At 39.7% G+C, this 23,368-nt stretch overlaps 1 protein-coding gene across 2 annotated transcripts in view; it reads left to right on the top strand.

Annotated features, from left to right (window-relative positions):
- PLD5 (phospholipase D family member 5) overlaps positions 1 to 23,368 on the top strand; it is a 415,628-nt gene that overhangs the window by 77,889 nt on the left and 314,371 nt on the right. The window contains exon 1 of one of the 2 annotated variants that reach the window (XM_037822078.1): positions 15,882 to 15,998. The exons of the other annotated variant lie outside the window; for it this stretch is intronic. Coding sequence (XP_037678006.1) covers positions 15,996 to 15,998 — 3 coding nt within the window. The 5' untranslated portion in view covers positions 15,882 to 15,995. Of the gene's footprint in view, positions 1 to 15,881; positions 15,999 to 23,368 lie in introns of those variants that run through there. 2 annotated transcript variants of the gene reach the window in all.

Genomic DNA, 23,368 nt, shown 5'->3' with positions numbered 1-23,368 from the left:
GCAATGAAAAAATAAGGATAACTTAGTCACCAGTCTAGCCAGCCTGTTAATAAAATTGGAGGCTTATCTAATAATACCAGAAAGTTTATCCAGTAGCACCAGGCATAGCTTAAAAATTGCTGAGTGTTTAAAAGTTGGTTGGGCTAGACCCACAGCAAATGCCTAAAATCAGTAAATCAATATGAAAACTCTAGCATTTGGGGATGTGAATTGCTTTGGAACTCAAAATATTTTGGCTAAGATAAAGAGCCTTATTGAGAAAATAACAGATTTTCATTTCCTCTCTCATTTTATAACTCTTGGCAAGACAACCTTTGGTTTGCTGTGAAATGATTGAAAAGGAAATGAGTGTACAAACAGAGTTTTATTTTCCAAAACAAATACCTTGTAGCTTTGCCAAGAGAGTGTAGGGTCCTGCGGCATCTGGGTATTGCTGGGAAGGGGAACCACAGGGCAGCGTGGGGAGATAGGCTTTCTTCAGCATGAACCTGAATAACAGATACGGTGACCCTGCTTTTAAACTAACCATTATTTTGAGAAGGGTGTTTCTTTGGGAATGCTTAGGAGCCTTGTTCCGTAGTAAGAAGGCCCATACACACAGAGCTTACTCCCTGGTGGGCTCTGGAGGTAACTTCAGTGACTGTGCCACTGGAACGTCTGCTCTGTGGCAACCTGAGTGTCCCCTGTCATCAGTGTTGCAGAGGCCACGTTAATAAAGAAGATCATATTTCTGTATTCATAACCCTGCTAGCTCCTTTCTCCAGTGATGAGAGATGTAGGGGGAAGTTGCCATATAGCTATATTTGTTCAAGAAAGGAGACAGGAGTTCTAAGAAGACTACTTTTATTATTTTTGGAAGAGCAAAGGAATTCTTTGCTATAAAAAGCCTAAAGGTTTATGCAGGTTTTTGGGAGATTTTTGTTGTCTTTAAAATTTTGAGAAATTTAAGCTTTATGAAAAAGCACACAAAATACAATAACTAATACCTACAGACTCTTCAGAAGGGGCAATTGTTAACATTTTGTAATACTGAATATATTTCATCATTTTTGACTAAAAGAAATAAAACATTACAGATAAAGATGAAGTCCCTTTTGTATCCCATCCCCAATTGTATACCTCTTCCTAATTTCCAACCAGCAATCACTGTTATTGATTTAGTTATTACTCTTATCTTCTATTTTTTATACTTTTCTATTCAATTCAGTTCAGGAATTGTTACTAATTCTTATGTGCCAAGCACTGTTCTATGCATTTGGGTCACATAGGAGAACAATAAAACATCTCTCCCTTCATGGAGTTTACATCCTAACAAAGGGAGACAACATACGTTTTTTTCCAATTGCGTGGTATATTAGAAGAAAGGTGCTATGGAAAAAAAAGTAAAATTAGAGTAGGATAAGGGGAATTGGGATTTGGGGGTGGGGAATGGGCAGTTTTCAGTATAAAATGGGGCCGTCAGGATAAGCCTCTTTGACAAGGTGCGATTTGAGCAAAATCTTGATAAGGGTATTAGGCATGGGGTTTTCAAGTGGAAGAGCATTTGACATAGAGGAACAGCTAGATGAGGATGTGCCTGGCCTTTGTGAAGAACAGCAAATGGGCCAGTGTGGCTGCTTCGGAGAGAACAAGTGGGAGTGTACAAATAGATGAGGCCAAAGAGAGAAGGAATTAGCAGTGGGGCCACGGATATGGGGTCATGAAGGCCCTCTGAACCATTGTTGAAACTTAGAGTGTTGAGTATAGAACACTTTATTTTGGCTTTTACCCTGAGATAAATGAGAAACCATTACAGGGCTTTGAGAAGACAAATGACGTGATCTCATGGATTCTGTGTGGGGAATCAACTATTGAGAGGTATGGAAGAGTAAGGGACACCGATTGGGAGCCTACTCTAGTCCTCCAAAGGGAGATGATGTTGGCCTTGACGAGAATGAAGGTGTGGCCAGGGTGAAGGTGATAAGTGGTCAGAATCGGGTATATTTGAAAGTAGAGCCAGGATGATTCCCTGATACATTAGCTTTGGAGTATGAGAGAAAGAAAGGAGTAAAGGAAAATTCCAAACTTTTTCTTTTTTGTTTTTAATTGAGATGAAAGTCACGTAACTTGAAATTAACCATTTTAAAGTGTACGACTCAGTGGCATTTAGTACACTCACAATTTTGTGCAACCATCTCCTCTGTCTAATTCCCAAATATCTTCATCACCCAGAAAGGAAAACCTGTGCCCGTTAAGCAGTCACTCCCCATTCTCTCCTTCCCACAACCACTGGCAACCACTAATCTGCTTTATGTCTCTATGGATTTACCTATTCTGGATATTTCATATAAATGGAATCATACAATATGTGACCTTTTGTGTTTGGCTCCTTTCACTAAGCATAATGTTTTAGAAGTTCATCCATGTTGTAGCATTGTTCTAGTTTGCTAATGCTGTGGAATGCAAAACACCAGAGATGGATTGGCTTTTATAAAAAGGGGGTTTATTTGGCTATACAGTTACAGTCTTAAGGCCATAAAGTGTTCAAGGTAACACATCAGTAATCAGGTACCTTCACTGAAGGATGGCAAATGGCGTCCGGAAAACCTCTGTTAGCTGGGAAGGCACGTGGCTGGCGTCTGCTCCAAAGTTCTGGTTTCAAAATGGCTTCTCCTAGGACATTCCTCTCTAGCAATCTTGCTCCTCTTCAAAATGTCACTCACAGCTGCACTCCATTCAGTCTCTTTGAGTCAGCATGTTTTATATGGCTCCACTGATCAAGGCCCACCCTCAATGGGTGGGGTCACACCTCCATGGGAGTATCCCACCGAAGTCACCACCCACAGCTGGGTGGGGCACATTCCAAGCAAATCTAACCAGCACCAAAACGTCTGTCCCACAAGACCACAAAGATAATGGCATTTGGGGGACACAATACATTCAAACTGGCACATTCCACCCCCTGGACCCTAAAATGACATTATCTTTCCAAATACAAAATACATTCATTTCATCACAATATCACAAAAACTTAAACCATTTCAGTAACAAAAGTTAAGTACAAGATCCCATCAAAATCAATTATAGGCATGGTGGGTCCTAAGGCACAATTCTCCTTTAGCTTTGGATCTGTGGACTTAGAACAAGTTATGTGCTTCCAATATACAAAGGAGGGACATTCATAGGATAAACATTTCCATTGCCATAAGGAGAAAGCATAACAGGACCAAAACAGTTCCTAAAACCTGCAGGACAAACTCCATTAGATTTCAAAGTCAGACAGTCATTAACAGAACGACGTTGCATCCTTGGGGCTTGAGAGAGTGGGAGTCTAACCCTTCCTAAGGACCTCCGCGGCAGCCCTTTCCTCCCCAAACACTTGGGTGAGTGCTCCAACATATCCACACATTGGGGAGACCACTTTCTCGGCCCCACCCTCCTCAAACATCGGGGCAGCTCCCGGATTCCCTTCCATCTCCGGGGCACACGCTCAACCCCTTCCGAACAGTGTGGTGGCAGCCAGGCTCTCCCCAATTCCCTGGAAATGTGCTCCACCCTCTTTGGGACCTGAGGTGGCAAAACTCTTCCAGAGCATCGAGGTGGAAGGCCCACCCTCGACCTCCGGGGCAAACTCACCCTTTCCATGCCTGTGGGCTGTTCCGCTCTCCCAGCCCAAGACCTCCTGGCTCCAGACCTCAACCTCCATGGCTCTGTGTTTGAAGAAATTTTTCCTGCAATTTTTTCCTTGTCTGTCTCCTCCAGTCCAGACTGGCAGCGGCTCTGTCTATAAAGTTCTCGCAAAAATTCTGTTGGCTTTGCATGAAGCACACAGGGGTCAAAGCCATCAGACAATAGGAGTTTCCACAAATCCTTTCTGGATAATTCCATCTCCAATCTTGGCTTGTACTGAAATGGCGGCTGGGTTCCATGTTCAGTTACATCCTCACATTGGGCTGTAGCTTCTGGGATTCCACCCCCTGGAAACTCGTAATTTTCAGCTTCTGGTCTCTTTGAACCCAAGAGTTCAGTTCTAAGTTTATCTCTTTCTGCTCGCATTTTACTATAAGCTTCACTGGATGCTTTGTGGCCTATTCTCTAAATATTCCACCCAAGGAACATCAGTGATGGTTGAATACAATTTATGGTTCTCTCAAAAAAGGCAAGGCTGAATTATCATCTTTCTACTCTGTTGTATTCTCCTTGGACATTATTCCCAATGGAAGATTCTCCTGACCCTGAAATAAGGTTTTGGAACATCAAGCGGCCTATTCTCTGCCACTTTAAAACAAGGATCACCTTTCTTCCAGGTTACAACAACACATTCACCATTTCTGTTCAAGTCCTCATCAGAAGTATCTTTAGAGTCCATGTTTCCATAAACAGTCTCTTTAAAGCAGTTTAGGCCTTTTCTATCAAGCTCTTCACAATTCTTCCAGAAACTCCCCATTATCCACTTAAAAAGTCGTTCCAACATGTTTGGTATTTGCAAACTCAGCAGCAAAAGCACCCCACTTCTCTGGTACCAAAATCTGTTCTAGTTTGCTAATGCTGTGGAATGCAAAACACCAGAGATGGATTGGCTTTTATAAAAAGGGGGTTTATTTGGCTACACAGTTACAGTCTTAAGGCCATAAAGTGTTCAAGGTAACACATCAGTAATCAGGTACCTTCACTGGAGGATGGCAAATGGCGTCCGGAAAACCTCTGTTAGCTGGGAAGGCACATGGCTGGTGTCTGCTCCAAAGTTCTGGTTTCAGAATGGCTTCTCCTAGGACATTCCTCTCTAGCAATCTTGCTCCTCTTCAAAATGTCACTCACAGCTGCACTCTGTTCAGTCTCTTTGAGTCAGCATGTTTTATATGGCTCCACTGATCAAGGCCCACCCTGAATGGGTGGCGTCACACCTCCATGGGAGTATCCCACCGAAGTCACCACCCACAGCTGGGTGGGGCACATTCCAAGCAAATCTAACCAGCACCAAAACGTCTGTCCCACAAGACCACAAAGATAATGGCATTTGGGGGACACAATACATTCAAACCGGCACAAGCATGTATCAGCAATTCTTTTCTTTTTGTGGCTGAATAATATTCCATTGTCTGTATATACCACATTTTGTTAATACATTCATCTGTCAATGGACATTTGAGTTGTTTCCACTTTTTGGCTGTTGTGAATGGCATTGCCATGAACATGCTTGTGCAATGTGTTTGTTTGAGTACCTGTTTTCAATTCTTTTGGGTTATATGTCTAGGAGTGGAATTGCTGGGTCATATGATAATTCTATGTTTAACTTTCTGAGGAATCACCAAATGTTTCCCCCAGAGGCCTCATCATTTTAAATTCCCACCAACAATGTATGAGGATTCCAATCTCTTCACATCCTTACCAAAACTTGTTATTTTCCAGTTTTTAAAACAAATTATCATTATAGCCATCTTAGTGGATTCCAATTTTTTTTTTTTTTTTTTTGCCTAGAAGAATGGAGTTGCCATAACTGAGATGAAGAAAGCTGTGGGTAAAATAGGATAGGATGGGATAATCAGAATTCAGCTTAGTCAGGTTGATTTTGAGATGTATCTCAGACATCCAAGTGGCATTGTGGAATAGACATTGGGTAGATGAGTTTGGAGATAGAGAAGGAGGTCTGAGCTGGAGATACAATTTGGGAGTCATTGGCATTTAGTTGCTATTTAAAGCCAGGGACTAAAGAAGACAAGCAAGGACTGAGCGCAAAGGCACTCCAAAATTAAGAGGTCGGATAGAAGAGGAGGGACATGCAAAGTAAACTAAAAAAGGAGCAGCCAGTGAGGTAGACAAAAAATGAAGAGATTTTATGTTCTAGAAGTCCAGTAAAGAAAGCGTATCAAGAAAGAGGAATGGTTGACAATATGAAAGGCTGTCAAAGGATCAAGTACTATTAGAACTTAGAATTAGTTGTTAGCTATGGCAACATGGAGAAAATAGAGGTCATTGGTGACCTTAATGAGAACAGTTTCAATGGAGTGTTGGAAAGTGGGAGCCTCACTGGAGTGAGCTTATACAACAATGGGATGAGGGGAATTGGAGACAGTGAGTGTAGATAACTCATTCTCAATTTTGTTGCAGAGAGAAGTAAAGAAATGAAACAGTGGCTGGTGGGAAAAATAGGGGGGAAAGGAGGACTTCTTTGTTTTTTTGTTTCTTAAGATGGGAGAAATAATAGCATTGTGTATGCTGATGGGAATGGTCTGGTGTAGGGCAAAAAATGATTTTGATTTTTTTTTATTTTGTAGAACAGGGGATGGTTATTCAAGAGATGTCCTAGAGTAGACATGAAGGGTTGGGATATAGTGTGCAAGAAGAGGGGCTGACTTTAACTAGGACATGCCTAGTTCATTGTTGGTAATAGGGGAGAAGGCTGATTCTCTATATTCAGGTCCTGGGGAGTGGGAACATGTGGCAGTGGGGTCTGTGGAAGTACTCCCCTTTTGGTTTAATTTTCTCAGTGAAGGTAGAAGAAAGGTCACAAGCTGAGAGTGAGGATGTGGGAGGTGTTAGAAGTTTGGGGAAAGATAAGAAAAAGTTAAATAGACCTGTTGGGGAGTGGAAGAGTGGATGGACTAGAGGAGAATGCTTGGGAACGTAAGGGGTCCACTAGTAATGTGGTCATGCATTTGAAGTTTGTTTTTCTCCTGCCATAATTGGCTGCACTGGTGCAGAAGTTGTTTGTAATGAAGACCATAAGACAAGCTAGGGCAACAAAGCAGGAGAAGGGCAAGAAAATTGAGGGCACGTGCAAGGGAAGATTGCACTGATTGAATTTTATTTTAAGCTAGATAAGAAGAAAAGAGAAGACATCAAGGGCTGACACACAGTGACACGGTTCTGTGATCAGTGGAGTGGCAGTCCCAGTGTGGCCAAAAGATGGATAGCGTCAAGGTACCTGAAAGCATGAGATGAAAAAATAGAAGCTAGTGGTCAGAGAGAAAGATGTGTTCAATTAAGATTATGGTAAGTTTGCATCTAGTGGTAATGACATGGGGGTGAGTGGCAGAGGCAGAGTGGAAGATAGGATTATTAAAGGAGATCGTTCAACACCAGGGGGTTGGAAGGATCATTTGTATGTATGTTGAAATTTTTATCAAGTAGTGTTGGAGATAGTGAAAGTGAGAAAAAAAGTAGAGAACTGGTTTGTCGGGGGTTGGTAGATAACAATGATCTCATCATTGTCTCATCTGATGACCTGAAATTCAAAGCTGAGGCTTTTTAGAAAGAAGGGAGGGAGAATGAATGGTCTCCAAATGGCAATAAGAAGCATATAGGACATCTGCTCTCACTCCTCACCCAGTGGTACAAAGTCTAAGGGAGAAAAAACAGCCTCCACTTGAGAAGGCTGTGGCAAAGCAGGAGCCTCAGGGGAGAACCAAGTTTGTATTAGAACAAGGAGGTAAAGGGAAAGACAAGGAATAAATGCACAAATTATAGCATGGTTTCATGTGTATGCAACTTTTTAAAAAATGCAACTCAAATCAAATTATTCTCATGTGATTGCAATTTTCTTTCTAAACATATGACTTGTGGCTTAGAGGATCAACTGCTGCATATTACAATATGACTCCAACAGAGACCTGGGACGTAAAAGGCTTTTAATAGCTGTCAGTGGGATAAATTAATATAAATATCAATATGTCTGGTTGAGATCATGGGGAATATGGCAGAGACTTACAATTTCTAAAGAAATACTTTATTCCCTGTAATAAAATAAAATACTTTATTCTCAACAAATATTTATTGAGAACTTAGCACCTGCTAGATGATGGTATTGAACAGGACAAAGTCCTTCCCCAAATGGAGTTCAGATTTAAATTGGTGCAATTCATGGACATAAGTCTAGACTTTTGAACGAAGAGATTTGTGCATGATTGGGATGTTTTGTATTAGTCTCCCAAACGTTATTGAAAATCTTATTCAGAGGTAGTTTCATTCTTTTTTTTTATTTATGCATAATTAGACCTTTTTTACAGCTTTGCCAAACCCTGGGGGGAAATAGATGTCTGCCTATGTGTGTGTGTTGTGTACGTGTGTGTTGTGTCTATATTGGTGGGCTGTCTTTCCATCCTTCAAGTTTGAAAGCTTAGAGTGTTGAGTATAGAATTATGGGAAATTAAAGTTTACTTTAATCTTGAATGTAAAGACACAAAAAGAATATGCAATCATGTTCTAGGTTTATTTTGTGGTGTTTTCTTATAGATAGATATTTCCTGTTTTGCAAAGCTAGAGATGTCATTTTCATTCCCATTCAAACACCTATGCAACAGGAATTAGACAGGAAACACCCTCTGGGTGCAGTGGTCGGTGGGGATTTTGGCAAACCAAAGGTCACCTGCTCCTTCTGAAGGGAAAGTAGATCCTCAGCTTCATCCAGGTCTGTGTTCCATTGTGGGAATAGGAGCCCAGAGTAGCCAGATCTTCTGTTTTTTTCAAAAGAAATCAGAAATCTAGATTTTGATAAGGTCTCCCAATTTTTTAATGTTGGAGACTAATATTTGCAAAATAGCAGATGCTAAAAAAATTATTCATCCCACATGTGGCCAGTTTGAGATCTATGGTGTAGACCATCACCAAACAAATGATACAATTTATAATGTCCAGCTGTGATCACTTTACACTGTTGTTCCAAATATGCAAGTTTACTGATTTATCCATTCAGTCTGGAAGACGTTCCAGTCTTCCCCCTTTTACATTTTCCATTTCGAGTCCTCTAGGGCAGCACTGTCCAATAGAACTTGCTGCTTTGTTGGAAATGGTCTCTATGTGTGCTGCCCCATGCAGCAGCCACTAGCCACATGGGACTTTTGAGCACTTCAAATATAGCAATTATGACTAAAGAACTGAATTTATCATTTTATTTAATTTTAATAAACAGTCACAGGTTTCTTGCCACCAGGTTTCTGCACAATTCTCATTTCCACAGAAGCATAACTAAGAATTACTAAATTGAAACAAACCAGTGCACACCTTTGATCACAAAGTGGATTAAGGAGAGAAGTAATGAGCCTGTCCCAACATTGGTGGGGCCAGTGTGCAAAATTTTATAGGAGGCCTACATACTATACATCTAAACACATAAAGCTTATGAATCAAGCTAACACACTGTTACCTAAAATATGTTCCATCCTCCTACATCAACAAGCATTCCTTCATAATGGCTTGGAATGCCAGGTTGAAGTTTAGAAGTCTTGGTCTCATAGGGTTTCTCGCCTGGAGTGTAGTGGCCTGAGGAAGCTGGCCTTTCTGTCCCCACCCCAGCTCCGCCTTGCAGCATAAATGGTCTCTCGTGCAGCCTGGGTGGAGTAGAAGGTTACATAACCGAAGCTTAAGGACCATCTTTGAGATGCTTCTGTTTCTATTGTGCGATCTACCTTTTCCTCCTTCATGACTGCCGTTGAATTTGACTTTAAGGCACCTTAACAGCTTTGTAGAATTGTTGTGTGGAGTGAATTCGATTCAGGCATAGACATGCCCTGAGACCATCCCCATGAACTGATTATTGCCTTTTGGGGACCCCACATAAAGACGTACCTCATTGCATATAATTGAGGGATAATCACTTTTCTAAATGGGCTCATGTTGAATTCTTCAGAGGCAAGTTAAAACTCAACTTGGCTGCAGCTTTTAGAGTGTGTAGGAGCAGAAACAAGGAATGAGTACAGTTGTGAATTTGGGCAGAGGTTAATGAGGAGAGTTCACTTCATTAGGCTGCTTGTTCACCATCACTAAATCTTCAGCAACATGCCTCAGAAGATACTTCTTACTTGGGGCATTCGTTTATGCCAAAAGAATTGGGGAGTAGAAGATAAATTGCATATTGCTTTTAATCTATATATAAATCAATCCAATGTGTTCCATCTGATTAAAGTCATTGGTTACAAAATCAATATCTTAATGCTTGGGGTGTTGATCTGGATTATTCTTATCTAAGTAAAATCTTTCAAGTGCTTTACAAATTCTAATATTTAGGTAGGTAAGAGAAAACATAATGATAACACTATATATACCATATGTGAACATATATGTATGTGAAAAACTCGAGTAGTTTCAGCTGTAGGACAGCTTCTGAGGCTTATTTTGAACAAGTGATTTATCACGTTCCTTCCTGGTTGGAGGCATGTATGCCGGTATTTATATCTGGCCATGAAAATCTTTTAGTTACCACTTGGAGAAAGCTGAACTGTGCCCTTATTGCGCTGCAGCTCCCTCCTGTGGTGGAAAAGAACAGGAACATAATTCATGACAGTCCAAGTAAAGAAACAGATGGTCCCAGGGATAGAACCATCAAAGTTAAACTGAGACGGTCTGCAAAGATTTTGGGCCTCCAGACAGTTCTGTCTGTAATTCAGGATTGTCTAGAAAACACACTGCATGCCTTCTGCTAGGTCTTTTAGACCCTGTAAGAGTCGGCTATGTGGTTGCCACTACCCTGCCCAAGGGCTCTCACGTTTTACTGCTGTCTCCTTAATTTCCTCCCTTTTGTAGCCGCTTGTCATGGTTAGAAATGATCTTGCATGATTTTGCATCTCACAAATAATGCCATAACTGAAACCAATGTAAATATTTCACTGATGAAACTTGTTTTCCCTCGTGGAGCTGTCTTCGTAATATAAATGCTTGGCCATCCTGGGGTGGTTTTAGGACGTCAGGGCATCCTTTTCTCAGTGCTTTGACCTAATTTTTCCTCTGCCAACATCGATTGAAATCTATTGAAATGGAAATCTTTGAAACACTACTAGAACCTGAGAGACATCCCTACGTGCTTGATGCTTCTTAGACTGAGTAGGTTTTCTTGAGATTAACTTTGGAAACACCATCCTGCCCATGCAGTTGATCCTGAGGGACTCTATAATCCTGAGCCCAACCATTAGATGTCCATGTTGGACTCACATGGCCCTGCCGCCTGGATTGACTGCAGCTGCGGGGCTGGGAAAAGATGGGTGACGCTGAACATAGCCAAATGACAGAGCAAAATGTCGGGGCCATGCAAGAACATGGGATTTGGGGTTAAAACTGGGGAAAAATAAGCACGTCCCATTACTTCTCTCTGTTTTGGGGTGGTGGTGAATGGGTGTAATTCTGTTGCTATAAATAATAAAGATCCACTATTCTTTCTTTTCTCTGGATTCTTATCCACATGGGAGCCCCAGATAGTGGTTGCAGGGAACCGGTATCACAGTGGCTACAGGAAGATTCCAGTCTATATTGGCTACTTTTCTGAAATGCCAAATAAAATTTATATTTATGTGGGACCAACATTTGAAAATATTGAGTAAGTAATGAGTACCTCGGTATCTTTTAAGGGTGCAATAAAGATTTCAATAAAAAATAAAACAGACTTGCTCTATAAGAAATCACCAAATGAAAATAGGTGCTATTTGTGTACATTTGTGGGAGGATTTCTCTTTCCTTGGCACCTCTCCACATTCAAAGGGGTGGAGTGGCTCTGCACTGAGCCTTTCACTCCCTGGGCCTGAGGTTTTCACTGCTGTACCCTAATATGCTAACTTTTGGGGGTTGTGTGGAAGGATGGGAGTTGGGGAGCAGAGAGGAAAGGGCTTGGCTTTTTATATGTCCAGAATTTTTCAGTGGAAAAAAATAGAAAATACAGTTTTATTGAAAATTCCATTTTTTTTCCACTTCTCACTCTCTAGAACTTTCTAACTTTGTTGCTGATGGTCTCCAGGACTGAGAATTAGTGAAGTAAACATCATTCAGTGATTCTGGGTGCTATGACAAGATCAATCTAAAAAGTCCAATAATTTTGATTGGCACAAGTGTCCAAACAATTTTAACAGCAATAGAATCCTCATTCAGTCAGAAAGCAATTATTAAAAACTCCTTCATATTCCCTTGTTGTTCCTGCCAAATGTTAATTTATTTAAGAAAAGAGAGTCAATTTTCTTAGGGAAAAGATTGCCAAAACACTGAATGAGCACTTCTCATTGCAGGAAAAGCATGGATTCTAAATCTCCTTAGATTTTGTTGGGCTCTAACACAAACATATGATGATGCACACTGGTGTTTCAAGTCCCGCCAGGCTTCAGCTCGCCATGTTGTCCATCTGATAAATCAGAGATGACCCAGTCACTGGGATGTGAGGGGTGAGTAGGAGCCCCCATGTGGACAAGCAATAAAACCATTCCTGGAAGACTGCAGTCTGTGCAGAGGCCCAGAGGAATGAGCAAACACAGGAATTTGAGAGAACTGCAAAGAATTTTTGTGGCTAAAACAGAGTACATATAGGTGCATTGCAGGAGAGGAAACATCAAGGAGTCAGTTCATGAAGGACCTTAAATGCCATGGTAAGTAGTCTTAGCTTTATTGTCACTGGGATTTCATTCAAGAATTTATACAGAAATAACATGTTTACAATCTGGCTAGATGGTAAGATATACCTAAAAATAAAAAATAAAATAAAAACAATGGCATACAAGAAATGTCAGAAGACTGTGTGATTAAATGCTAAATGGATATGTCAGAGGTGAGTGCTAGTCACAGGAAGGAGAAATTGCTATGGGTTGTATCAGGGAATTCTGCCTGAAGGAGAATCGTGAGCCTTGAAGAAGAGGTAATAGAAAAGGGAGAAGCTTACTGAATGCTGCTATATTAGGGGGTATGACGGTTAGGTTCACATGTCAACTTGGCCTGGTGATGGTACCCAGGTGTCTGCTCAAGCAAGCACTGGCCTAACCATCACTGCAAGGAGGCTAGTTTATTAAATCATCAGTCAGTTGACTGCAGCTGTGACTGATTACATCAACGAAGGGCATGTCTTCCACAATGAGAGAATTCAGTCAGCTGGATTTAACCCAATCAGTTGAAGACTTTTAAGGAGAAAGAGAGAGGACCTTCACTTCTTCTTTGGCTAACCAGCGAAGTGTTTCCTGATGTGTTCATTGAATGCCTTCATTGGAGTTGCCAGTTCGCTGCCTGCCCAATGGAATTTGGACTCGTGCATCCTGCCCTATGGAATTTGGACTTGTGTATTCCCTCAGTTGCATGAGACATTTATAAAATCTCATGTTTACAGTTACCTCCTGTTGGTTCTGCTTCCCTAGAGAACCCCAACTAATACAGGGTGTTTCTGTTGTTCACAAAGACAAAGGCTAGTGGAAAAAGAGGGACAAGGCTGTTTTTCTGGTCACACTGTAATAGACATCACCACCCTCATTCCATTTGAGAAGTGTAAGTGGGCACGATTTAGGGAAGAGCTGAAGTGGTGTGGTTAGGTGTCCTAGAGAAAGGACCTTGGAATGGAATCATGATCTTAGACCCCAAATTTAGCAATGTTGGCTTATCTCAGCTTTGGGGAGAAGTGTCTGACATTTCAGAGCTCCAGAGAAATCCTTTAGGGGTTATATGAATTCAATAAGTATTTATCTAGAACCTACTATGTGCAAGCATTGTGTCAATCTTGGCCACTGAAGTGGGCTCTGTTGTCACAGCTGCCTCAGTTATAAAAGACCAATTGCTATACGGAGGGGAAATGTGAGTAGTTTTCTTGGACTCGGTTGATTCACAGACTTGATGATATCAAGCCTGATAAATGTCATGGACTCTTCTAAGGAATCAGAACGCTTTTACTATCAGTTTGAACTTTATTGTTTGGGTTGAATTTGCTTTGAGCAAGTATTTAGATTTGCTGGAAGTTCTTCACTTCCATGAGGCATGAACCTTTCCTTTTCGGTAAGGGGAAAAGCAGTCGTGATAAGAGCACCACCAATTTTACCAATCTGTGGGATTCTGCTAACATTCCAATGTTTATGGAAATTAATTAAATAATTCAGCTAATAAACATCCTGTAAAGAAGTGGATGCCATGTAGGGATACAGAAGTGAACAAAACAAACATCATATAACTAGTCAGAATTTACAGTAAGTAGGGAGGGAAAGTCAGGTAGAGAATTTGGTAATTAAGAGATGTTGCTTATTTGAAATATTATTTTAAAGAGTCCTGGCCTGGGCTTTGGTTGAAGTCCTTCCTCTACTGTTTGATAGTTTATGACTGAATCCCTCTGCAATACAATTTTTAAGCAGTAAAATGTTGTAAAAATATAGAAAAAGCAAAGAGACCAATAGAGAAATATAATTAAACTGCAGGGGTTAGATGTAAAGCATCTTAGAAGACAGGGTCCCTGCATTTGAAGAATTTCCAGTTTATTCTTCAAAATAAATCTGTTCCCCAAAGGGATGATATTGACTGTGTTTTAAAATGTCAACTTCTGTGTGAGACCGAGGGAAGAGATGTTTATTTAGTGCAGGTTCTATATTTTCTATAGCACACTAAATAATTTAACTTGTATGGCCAGTTTATTCAAACACTAATTACACGGAACTTTGAATAGGAAGTGAGATCTGATAGGTTTATACAGGTTAGTGTGAAATTCCGATACATCCCAAAGTAATTTGGGCAGAGAATAAAAATATATTTGCATGGGGAACTGGGGAAGAATGCGAAAATGTTGGACTTCCCCACCTGGGTTGTTACTGGTGTTCTCACAAACATTGAGGACTGACAGTTTGGTAGGATGAGCCCCCAATCTTAGGGTGTGCCCCTGTGAAGCTTTTTGCTGCAAAGGAGCGGCTGAGCCTACTTAAAATTGTGCCTGAGAGTCTCCCCCAGAGAACCTCTTTGTTGCTCAGATGTGGCCTCTTTCTCTCTCTAAGCCCACGTGGCAGGTGAACTCACTGCCCTCCCTGCTACATGGGACATGACTCCCAGGGATGAGCATGGACCCAGCATCATGGGATTGAGAAAATCTTCTTTACCAAAAGGGTGTAGTGAAATGAAACAAAATAAAGTTTCAGTGGCTGAGAGATTTCAAATGGAGTCGAGAGGTCACTCTGGAGGGCATTCTTATATGCTATATAGATTTCCCTTTTGAGTTTTTAGTGTATTGGAATGACTAGAAGGAAATACCTGAAACTGTCGAACTGCAACCCAGTAAGTAGCCTTGATTCTTGAAGACGATTGCATAACTTTGTAGCTTACAAGGTATGACTGTGTGATTATGAAAACCTCGTGGCTCACACTCCCTTTGTCTACTGTATGGACAGATGTGTTGAAGAATGGCGAGAAAAACTAAATGAAAAATGGGATGGGATGGGGGAAAGGAAAATTTTGGGTGTTCTTTTTTACTTTTATTATTATTATTTTTTTTTGGAGTAAAAAATGTTCAAAGTTGATTCTAGTGATGAATGCACGACTATATGATGGTACTGTGAATAGCTGATTGTACACTGTGGATGATTGTAGGGTATGTGTGTATATCTCAATAAAACTGTATTTTTAAAAAAGAGACAGAAAAAGGAAAAACAATAAGTCTGTCCATCTGCTGTATGAGGAACATTTCTTCCAAACTGTTTAGATTTGACAGCATTATTCCAAATAATTTAATTCAGGCTATATCCTGTGTTTCGTCCTGAGAGCACTTTGCAAACACCCATCAGTAAATCCAGCTGCTGTAACCAGAGTGGTTGGTGGCGTTTCCTCTCTTCCCCGATGTCTTTCTAGGTAGGCTTCTCTTTTCCTTAGGAAAAGCAACAGTTTCTGGTCATTTTGGAGGTGTGTGGAAACCGGCACAGTGCCCGTGTCCCCTGGGTCAGCTTGAGCTCTTGCTATAATTTCATTCCACAAGCAACAAAACTCATCTCAGTTTAAAAGGAAACGAGAGAGAAATGTGTTTGAATGTAGCAGCCCTTGGTCTTTGCTAAATGCGAAATGAGGGGCCCACGTATTTAAAAGCACATTCTAGGGGAAATTCAGAAATTGCAAGCGGCAGCCCTTTCTCTTCGTGCTTGGTTTGGCCGATTTCCAAAACATCGAGGCCGGCAGTTGAGGGACTGAAATATAATTGGTGGTGATACATTTGCACCACATGAAGCATTCTCTGCCTCCAAAGGCTCCAGTGGCTGTGGGAAGCGGCGCACTGGCCACCGCGTCTGGCTGCTGGACTCCCAGGGAGGGAAGATTGGATCACAATGGTAAGAAACTCCTGAGTTTTCAGCAAACCTAGTTTGCTACCTGGGAATGAATATGTAGTGTCTGATAGTGAAAATGGCTGTTAGTAGCATGAGATTGAACAGTCATTCGAACTCTAAGGGCACTGTCAAATTTTCACTAGAAAGGCAGAAACATCCTTAGCACCAGAGAACTGATTTTTGAAAAATCATTCCTTTCACGTCAGGGTAATGCTGCCTTGTAATTAGTAAGGACCGTTTGCTGAGCTTTAAGGACAGTCCCACCGTGACCTCAGTGTTAGTCTGATTAATGCAATCTCTGAAGTGCACTCTTTCTTCTGAATGTAATTGTAATTTCCACGAGACTTTCTCAAAGAAATAATTGCCCATTTTCTTGATGTTTTCATGGGGGGCTACAAATCCATTAATACTAAAGCAGCTCTCTCTTCTGACTAATGAATTGTCACAGTTCTGTGAGCTTCACTGTTTATTGGAAGGATTTGCATATTAAACATGCCTAAAGCAGATTTCTGATTTTTTTTTCTTTTAAAAGTGTCATATGCAGGGAGCAACAACAGGAGCCCACGTTCAATAGAAAGTGTTAAGTTAACTTGGGAAGAAGTTTGTTGGATTCACTATGGCAAAGCAAGCATTTGTGAAGATGAGGTGTGCCTTACTGGAAACGTGGTCTTTGGATGAGGCTTTAGAATTTGCCGTGGAAATCACAATGTGTTTTACTCATGTTCTCTGCTCTCTGGGTGCCCTTTCCAACTGTGTCTTCTGAATCAATCATATTACAAGGAAGAAAGGGTGGGGATAGGATGTAGAATTGATGTAACACTGAAGCCACTGTTCTCTTTAAAGAAATAAGGGATGAAGGACATTGATAATAATAATATTACATAACATTTGGTAGAAAATAAAGCCTATTACTGTATAGAGGGGATGCCTGAAATATACTTATCTGACTGCACAGCTGATGTGTGGGAAACGATTATTCCATTTATAATCCAGATGAATGAAGACAGTGCTGATGAAGGGAATGTGGGAATTTTTAGAAGTGTGCCTGCCTTTCCATAAACTCAGGAAAAGGGAAACTGGAAATCAGATTTGAGAATATTTGTTCCACTTCTGACCCTCATCCACTCCTGAATCACTAATAAGCAAACAGAACATAGTGATAAAGCTACAAAGATAAGGGTCATATTTTCCCCTCCTTAATTGATATCTGGTGTACTACTTATCATCTCATCTACTTTAGAGGTTCTTCTAATCTGGGGAGAAGTTATCACATTAAAGACTCACCTCGTTCTCCTCAAGAAGCTGGATGTGGGTAGTGAAATCAACATATCCAGCATGAGGATTAAATGGGACTCTCTAAATGGACTTTGAAATGTTTTGCTTGAATTCTTGTGGCAACATAATTATTTTCCTCTCTTCATTAGCCTGAGAACATTCCTTTCAGGATTAAAAAGGACGAGGCTGAAATGAATATACAGTTCCCCTTGCAAGCACATTCTTTAAGTGTGTTTAAGCATAATCATAATGACAATCCTGTACAGTAGTCACAGAGAAAATAAAGAGTCTGTCAGGGGCTGAGATCATTTAATGCAATAGTACACCCTGATGAAAATATATAAACCTCCCCAAAATGTGAATTTTCCTTTGGAATTAGGTAGAATTGAGAGCGTGAGTGCAAGCTGTTTTCATCCAGGCCACCCTCTACTTATTTTGATTAATTACTATTTAAAGGGTTGGGAAAAATTTTCCTGATTATATATTATAATAAAAGCTTTGGTCCAAATAAGTTTTTCTTAACTGCAAACACTAAAATGACAATAGCTTTATAGAAAACCACCAGCTTTTGCAAAAGGAGCTGATTTTCACTTTTCATTACAGTGAGAGCTCTGTAAGAGATGGGTGGGCTGAAAAACTACTTTTTGGTTGAAAAGGGGAGTGAATCCATAGATTAGAATTTCATTATGTTCCTTCTGTGATGAAAAGGAAACCAATCATGTTTCTCATCATGCAAATATGATCAATTATCTTATATATCCAAGAGAAAGATACTGTGTTTAAAATACTCTCCTTGACCTCATTAGAATCAGGAGCATGTCATGGCTTGCTGGGTAATATCCTAAATAAGCCAACCCAGCTTGACTTTGATTGATTCCTTTTTTTTTTTAATAGACAAATTTAAAGGGAATGCAGATAATTAAATCCATGCTACACAATTGCAAATAACTTAATTTAAAAATGAGGGAAATGTGTGAAGGTTTTCAAATAATGTTTTACAAATGTTGAGGATGTCATTTACTATGAGCCAAGTATTTTAAGCACTTTAGTAATCCTCATTCTTTCTTTTAAATAGATAACATTATTATTTTCCTTAGTGTACTGAGATGAGGCTCGGAGAAGTTAAGTACTTTCCTAAAATCACACAACTAGTAAGGGTAGTGCCAAGGTTGGAACAAATGCACACCAGCTCCAGGGCCTTCATTATACTCCTTCCAAGATAAAAAGAAAGGAGAGTTTATAGAGGGGCCAGGCTTGGATGAATACTTTGCAGTTAGTTGCAGAAACTGTCAGTGATCCAGACTCCAAGCCTGCAGATAACTTTTGCCTTTTCTCTTTTCCTCTCCATATCAAATCCGCTTCCAAGGAGGGTCTGTTCTTCCTTCCCATTGTTACTTGTTCTGATTTCCTGTCCATTTGCATGTCATATTCATGCCTTACATTCCCACTCCAGCCAATCTCCCTAACAAAACTGTCTAACTGGGAGATAGTTTAATGCTATAGAAAGGTTTATATTTACTCAGATTTAGTGTGTGATTTTGACAGTATTTTTAAAAACTTGTTGACACTTAGTTTTCTTGTCTGCAAAATGGGAATAATAATAATTACTGCCATTGGGTCATTGTGAGGATTCAGTCAATTTTTGTTTAAAAGTAGAGTGTTTATCCCCCATTGAAGGAGATAAATTGGAAGGAAACATTTGAAATTGTCTAGGTACAAGATGATAAGGATTTAAATTTGGAACACAGGAAGAAAATGAAAAGGAACTCAAAGCAGGAAATGATGAGAAGGCAAAGTTGGCGTATACTGGCAGCTGATTGGACGAGAAATTTGAAAGAATAAGGCAAAGATTCTGATGCTTGAAGAAAGCAGTTCAAGAAAAGTGAATAGATGTTCCCTCTCTGTAATTCCTACATTATTTGGCACTGTTCCTCACACATAGTAGGTCTTATGTGTTGTCGAATGAATAAATAAAGGCATAAATTAAGGAAGAAAAAAGGAATTCATAGAGAGACTGTGTAACAGACAAGTTGTTCTGAAGAGGTGTTTTGAAGTGAGTAACAATCTAGTGTGTTCTGGGAGAAACATGTGGTTCAAGATATAAAGTGGCCTTTTGTGTACGTTTCTTAGAAGGTGGATTGAGAGGATCAGATGAGGTTATATGCACCTAGATCTATATTTTAACAATTTTTAGAAGTTTGAAGGTGAAATATAGAGGAAAAAAAGATGTAGTTAGAAATTACTACTGGGTGTGGTGCTATTTTCTTGATAATTCGTAGCTTGTCATCACATTAATATGATGAATAGAAAGATGAGGAAGAGAATGAGTGGATACAAAAGATCCCCCCCAAAACAAAGCATAAAGGGTACGAGTGATTTTATTAATTAGGATGGATAAGATACGGATTGTTGGGAAAGTGATAGTATGGTGTCAACTGTTGGGAAATTGAATGTGTTAGTTGGCTTTTGAGGGTTTCCTTGACGATGGTGTCAAGGACATGAAAAATTATACGTTGCACCTATCAATAATATAATGAAGATAAATTGTCTCTGTCATTTATACATCTGTGGTCATTGTGAAGGAACTACTCTTGATGGGTTAATGGAGGTTCAAAGCTGAAAATAAGCAAACAGTTTGGTTCAATTTTTCATTGCTATTGTTCAGTTTCACCGATGTAGATAATTCATGATGGATGTTGGATAGATCTCATTTGGTGGGAGGACACAAGAGCAAATATACATAGGATGTTAGAGAAAATACCATTAAAGTTGTTGCTGATGAGGCTTAAGGGTGATTGTAAAATCAATTGATAGATGGAAGACCTAGAATAAAGAAACTAATTAGCTGGATAGCCTAGAAATTAAATAGGTTCAAGGTGGGTGAGGTCTCTGGAGAGACGGTGGAGGATTGCTGGAGAAATGGTACGGTTCAGGTTGCTACGCTGACTGCCGCCACTTGGAGGCAGCACCCTTAGCAGGGCCCCATCCTGGAAAGGAGAGCAGATCTCTGTGGAGATGTTTGGATTCCCAACTTGTATTGCGAAAGTACTTGGATTCTTTTCCTCATTTATTTTTTTTCTGTGCTTATTTTGGTTTTAATAGAGAAATCAAAATATAATAAAGCATGCACAGAAAGTGTTGAAAGAGATGGGTGAACTCCCTGATAGGGAGAAAGTGGGGACAGATCATACCTGTATATAGTTAATAAATCTCAAAATCTTAGCTGTTTTGCTTTATCTACATATTTTAATGTTTTCTGAGTGACATTGTGGCTAATTAATTCATAGAAAGTGTTGCTCATCAGTTTGGGTGTTTAGTCATAGCCAGGACAGGCTGTATTACAATATGTTGATACATCAAAGATTTCCCAATTTTGGTCTGCTTTTCACTGAGATTCTTGGCAAAACTGTGTATATAACTTTGATTAATACCACTGAAGAAAAATGAATACCCATTTACCCGATGTAGGACTTAGAATTGCTTATTAAGTTTGTGTGAAGATGCATTAACAAATAATGAATTGAGTTTTTAAGATAATGAACATTGTATTAAAGAAACTGCAAACAAATGGACTTCATTGGTTCGAGCTGTATATGTATTTCTTCTCCCTGACCCTCTCCTTTATTTATTTGGAGTGTCGATTTACTTAATCAAGAATTTTTAAGTAAAAATTTTATTGACATGTAACATACAAACTGACAAACTGCACAGATCATAAATGCAACCCACATTTTCACAAAATGAACACAGTCATGTAATTAGCACTCAGATCAAGGAATAGAATGTCGCTGTCATCCCCAGCAATCCCCATGATGTGCCATCTCAGATCCTGACATCTAACCCCCAAATTGAATTTTACTTATTTTTAAACTTAATATACCTCCTTCACTTTTGTTTTAAAAGAGAAGTATATAATCCTATCAGTGTAAATATTACATTGGTAGATTTCTATGCATGGATAAAGATGTGGAAGATTGTGCTTACTACACTAATAGTGTTGGGAATTTGGAAGTTTTTTTAAATAACTTTCTTCTTAGTTCTTTTCCTTGTTTGAACAATGTCTTTTAAAAAATAAGCATGCTTCATTTACCAAAATATTGTAAGTATTTTTAAAAAGGAGCTATGATACTCCAGAGTGAGCCCTGGAGATGTTTTAAGATGGGCTGTCAGCCAGGGCCTCTTCCAGGTCACCTGGGGGCAGAGTCCTGCACTGACCCTTTGTGCCCTTATTGGAGAAGAGTCCCCTGTTCCCCTTACAGGTTCTCTGAACGTCAGTAAGAAAAGGCAGGTGAGCTTGAGCTCCTAAAAGTGCTGGAAAAGGTTGGAAACAGCAAGGATAAATTATAAATAGCACAGATAAAATCTTGCAGTTTAATTCTGCATATCTTTGGAAGGAATGTTTTATCAGAAATGATTTAGTCATCTTCTAGGACTCTCAATATTGAGATAACTGATGCTTCAACTTTAGCAGAGGATCAATTTTACAGAGTTGCCAAGTACAATTGTAGACTTTCTTGGGCCCCGGTGGATGGTGGGCTAAGGGCTCCCCTGCCTTTAATGGCCATCCATGTCCCCTAGGAAAATGGTGTCTGCCTAACTCCTTTTTTTCCTCAAAGCTTTCTATTACTATTACTTTCAAATGTGTCAAACTAATATATCTTTATGAACTCAAGGATATCTCTAGAGAAAATGGAAGAGCTGAGAGCTAAATCTAAATGTTTTGGTTTGCTAAAGCTGCCAGAATGCAATATGCCAGAAATGGGTTGGCTTTTAAATTAGGGGTTTATTAGCTTACAAGTTTACAAATCTAAGGCCATAAAAATGTCCAAATTAAGGAATCAACAGGAGGATACCTTCTCTGAAGACAGGCTGCTGGCATCGGGGACACCTGTGTCACATGGAAAGGCACGTGGCTGGCATCTGCTGGTTCTTCTCTGATCCCGGGTTTCATTGTTTCCAGCTTCCTCTCTCAGCTTCTGTGGGTCCTCTCCTAGCTTTGCTGGGGCTTTTCTCCAAACTCTGTCTGGGCTTTTTCTGTCTTTCATCCTCTCATAAAGCACTCCAGTAAAAGGATTAAGACCCACCTTGAAGGGCTGGGTCACATTTCAATTGAAATAACCAAACAGAAGCTCCCACCTACAACAGATCTGCACTCACAGGAATGGATTAAAAGAACATGGCCTTTTCTGGGGTACATAACAGCTTCAAGCCACCAAACTAAAGGTAGCCTGACATAGAATCAAAAAAACTAAAGACAGCCTAGTAAATTTCTTTTTCCTAAAAAAAAAAGTTTATTTTTGTTACAAAAGAAACACATGAAGAGTGAGATAATTTAGGGCCCATCACTGTTGATTTTATATATATGTATATATATTTATAATTCTAGCCTTTCTCCTTGTATATTCTCACTCACACCCATATATACACATCACACACACCACACACAGAGTTTTTACTAATGGCAGTAGGTTAAGTCTTCTATTATAAATTCACATTATCCTGCATTTTGCTTCATAGTACTTATCACCATTTTAAATTACATTTTTATTCATAATATTATTTGATTAATGTTTGCCTCTTCAACAGACTGTAAACTCCCATGATGTTCCCTATCATAACCTTGATTACTAGAATAGTGGGTGGCATGTTAAATATTTGTTGAAAAATGAAGGAACGAATATTATACATACTGTTTAGTACATATTTTTTCATTTAATTTATTGTGACCATCATTCCATGGAAATGAATATAGCTCTATGTGATTATTTTAATGGGCATGGATATTGTTTTCAATTTTCTTATTACTATAAATAATGCTGAGTGAGCATCTTTGTATAGACAAGTGTAAGCAGTTGTCCAATCTGGTTTCTTTGGTGTTTCATTCCTATCTGTCAAGGGAGTAAATGACCTAATTTTAAAAGTGCTAAGTAAAGTAATGGACAAGGTAGGGGGAGAAGGGAAAGTGAGGGAGGGAAAGAGATGGGAGAGTCTTTTTTTCCAGTCAGAATCCAGATGTTTAGTCTGTGGACTGAGAGCAGAGGCATGTGGGAGAGTGTGACAAGGAGGATCTAGGATCTCTGTGATTCTGAAGTGTGTGA

Source organism: Choloepus didactylus, chromosome 2 (genome assembly GCF_015220235.1).
Source record: "Choloepus didactylus isolate mChoDid1 chromosome 2, mChoDid1.pri, whole genome shotgun sequence".
NCBI classification, from domain to species: Eukaryota; Metazoa; Chordata; class Mammalia; order Pilosa; family Megalonychidae; genus Choloepus; species Choloepus didactylus.
This window is presented reverse-complemented; position numbering and strand designations above follow the sequence as displayed.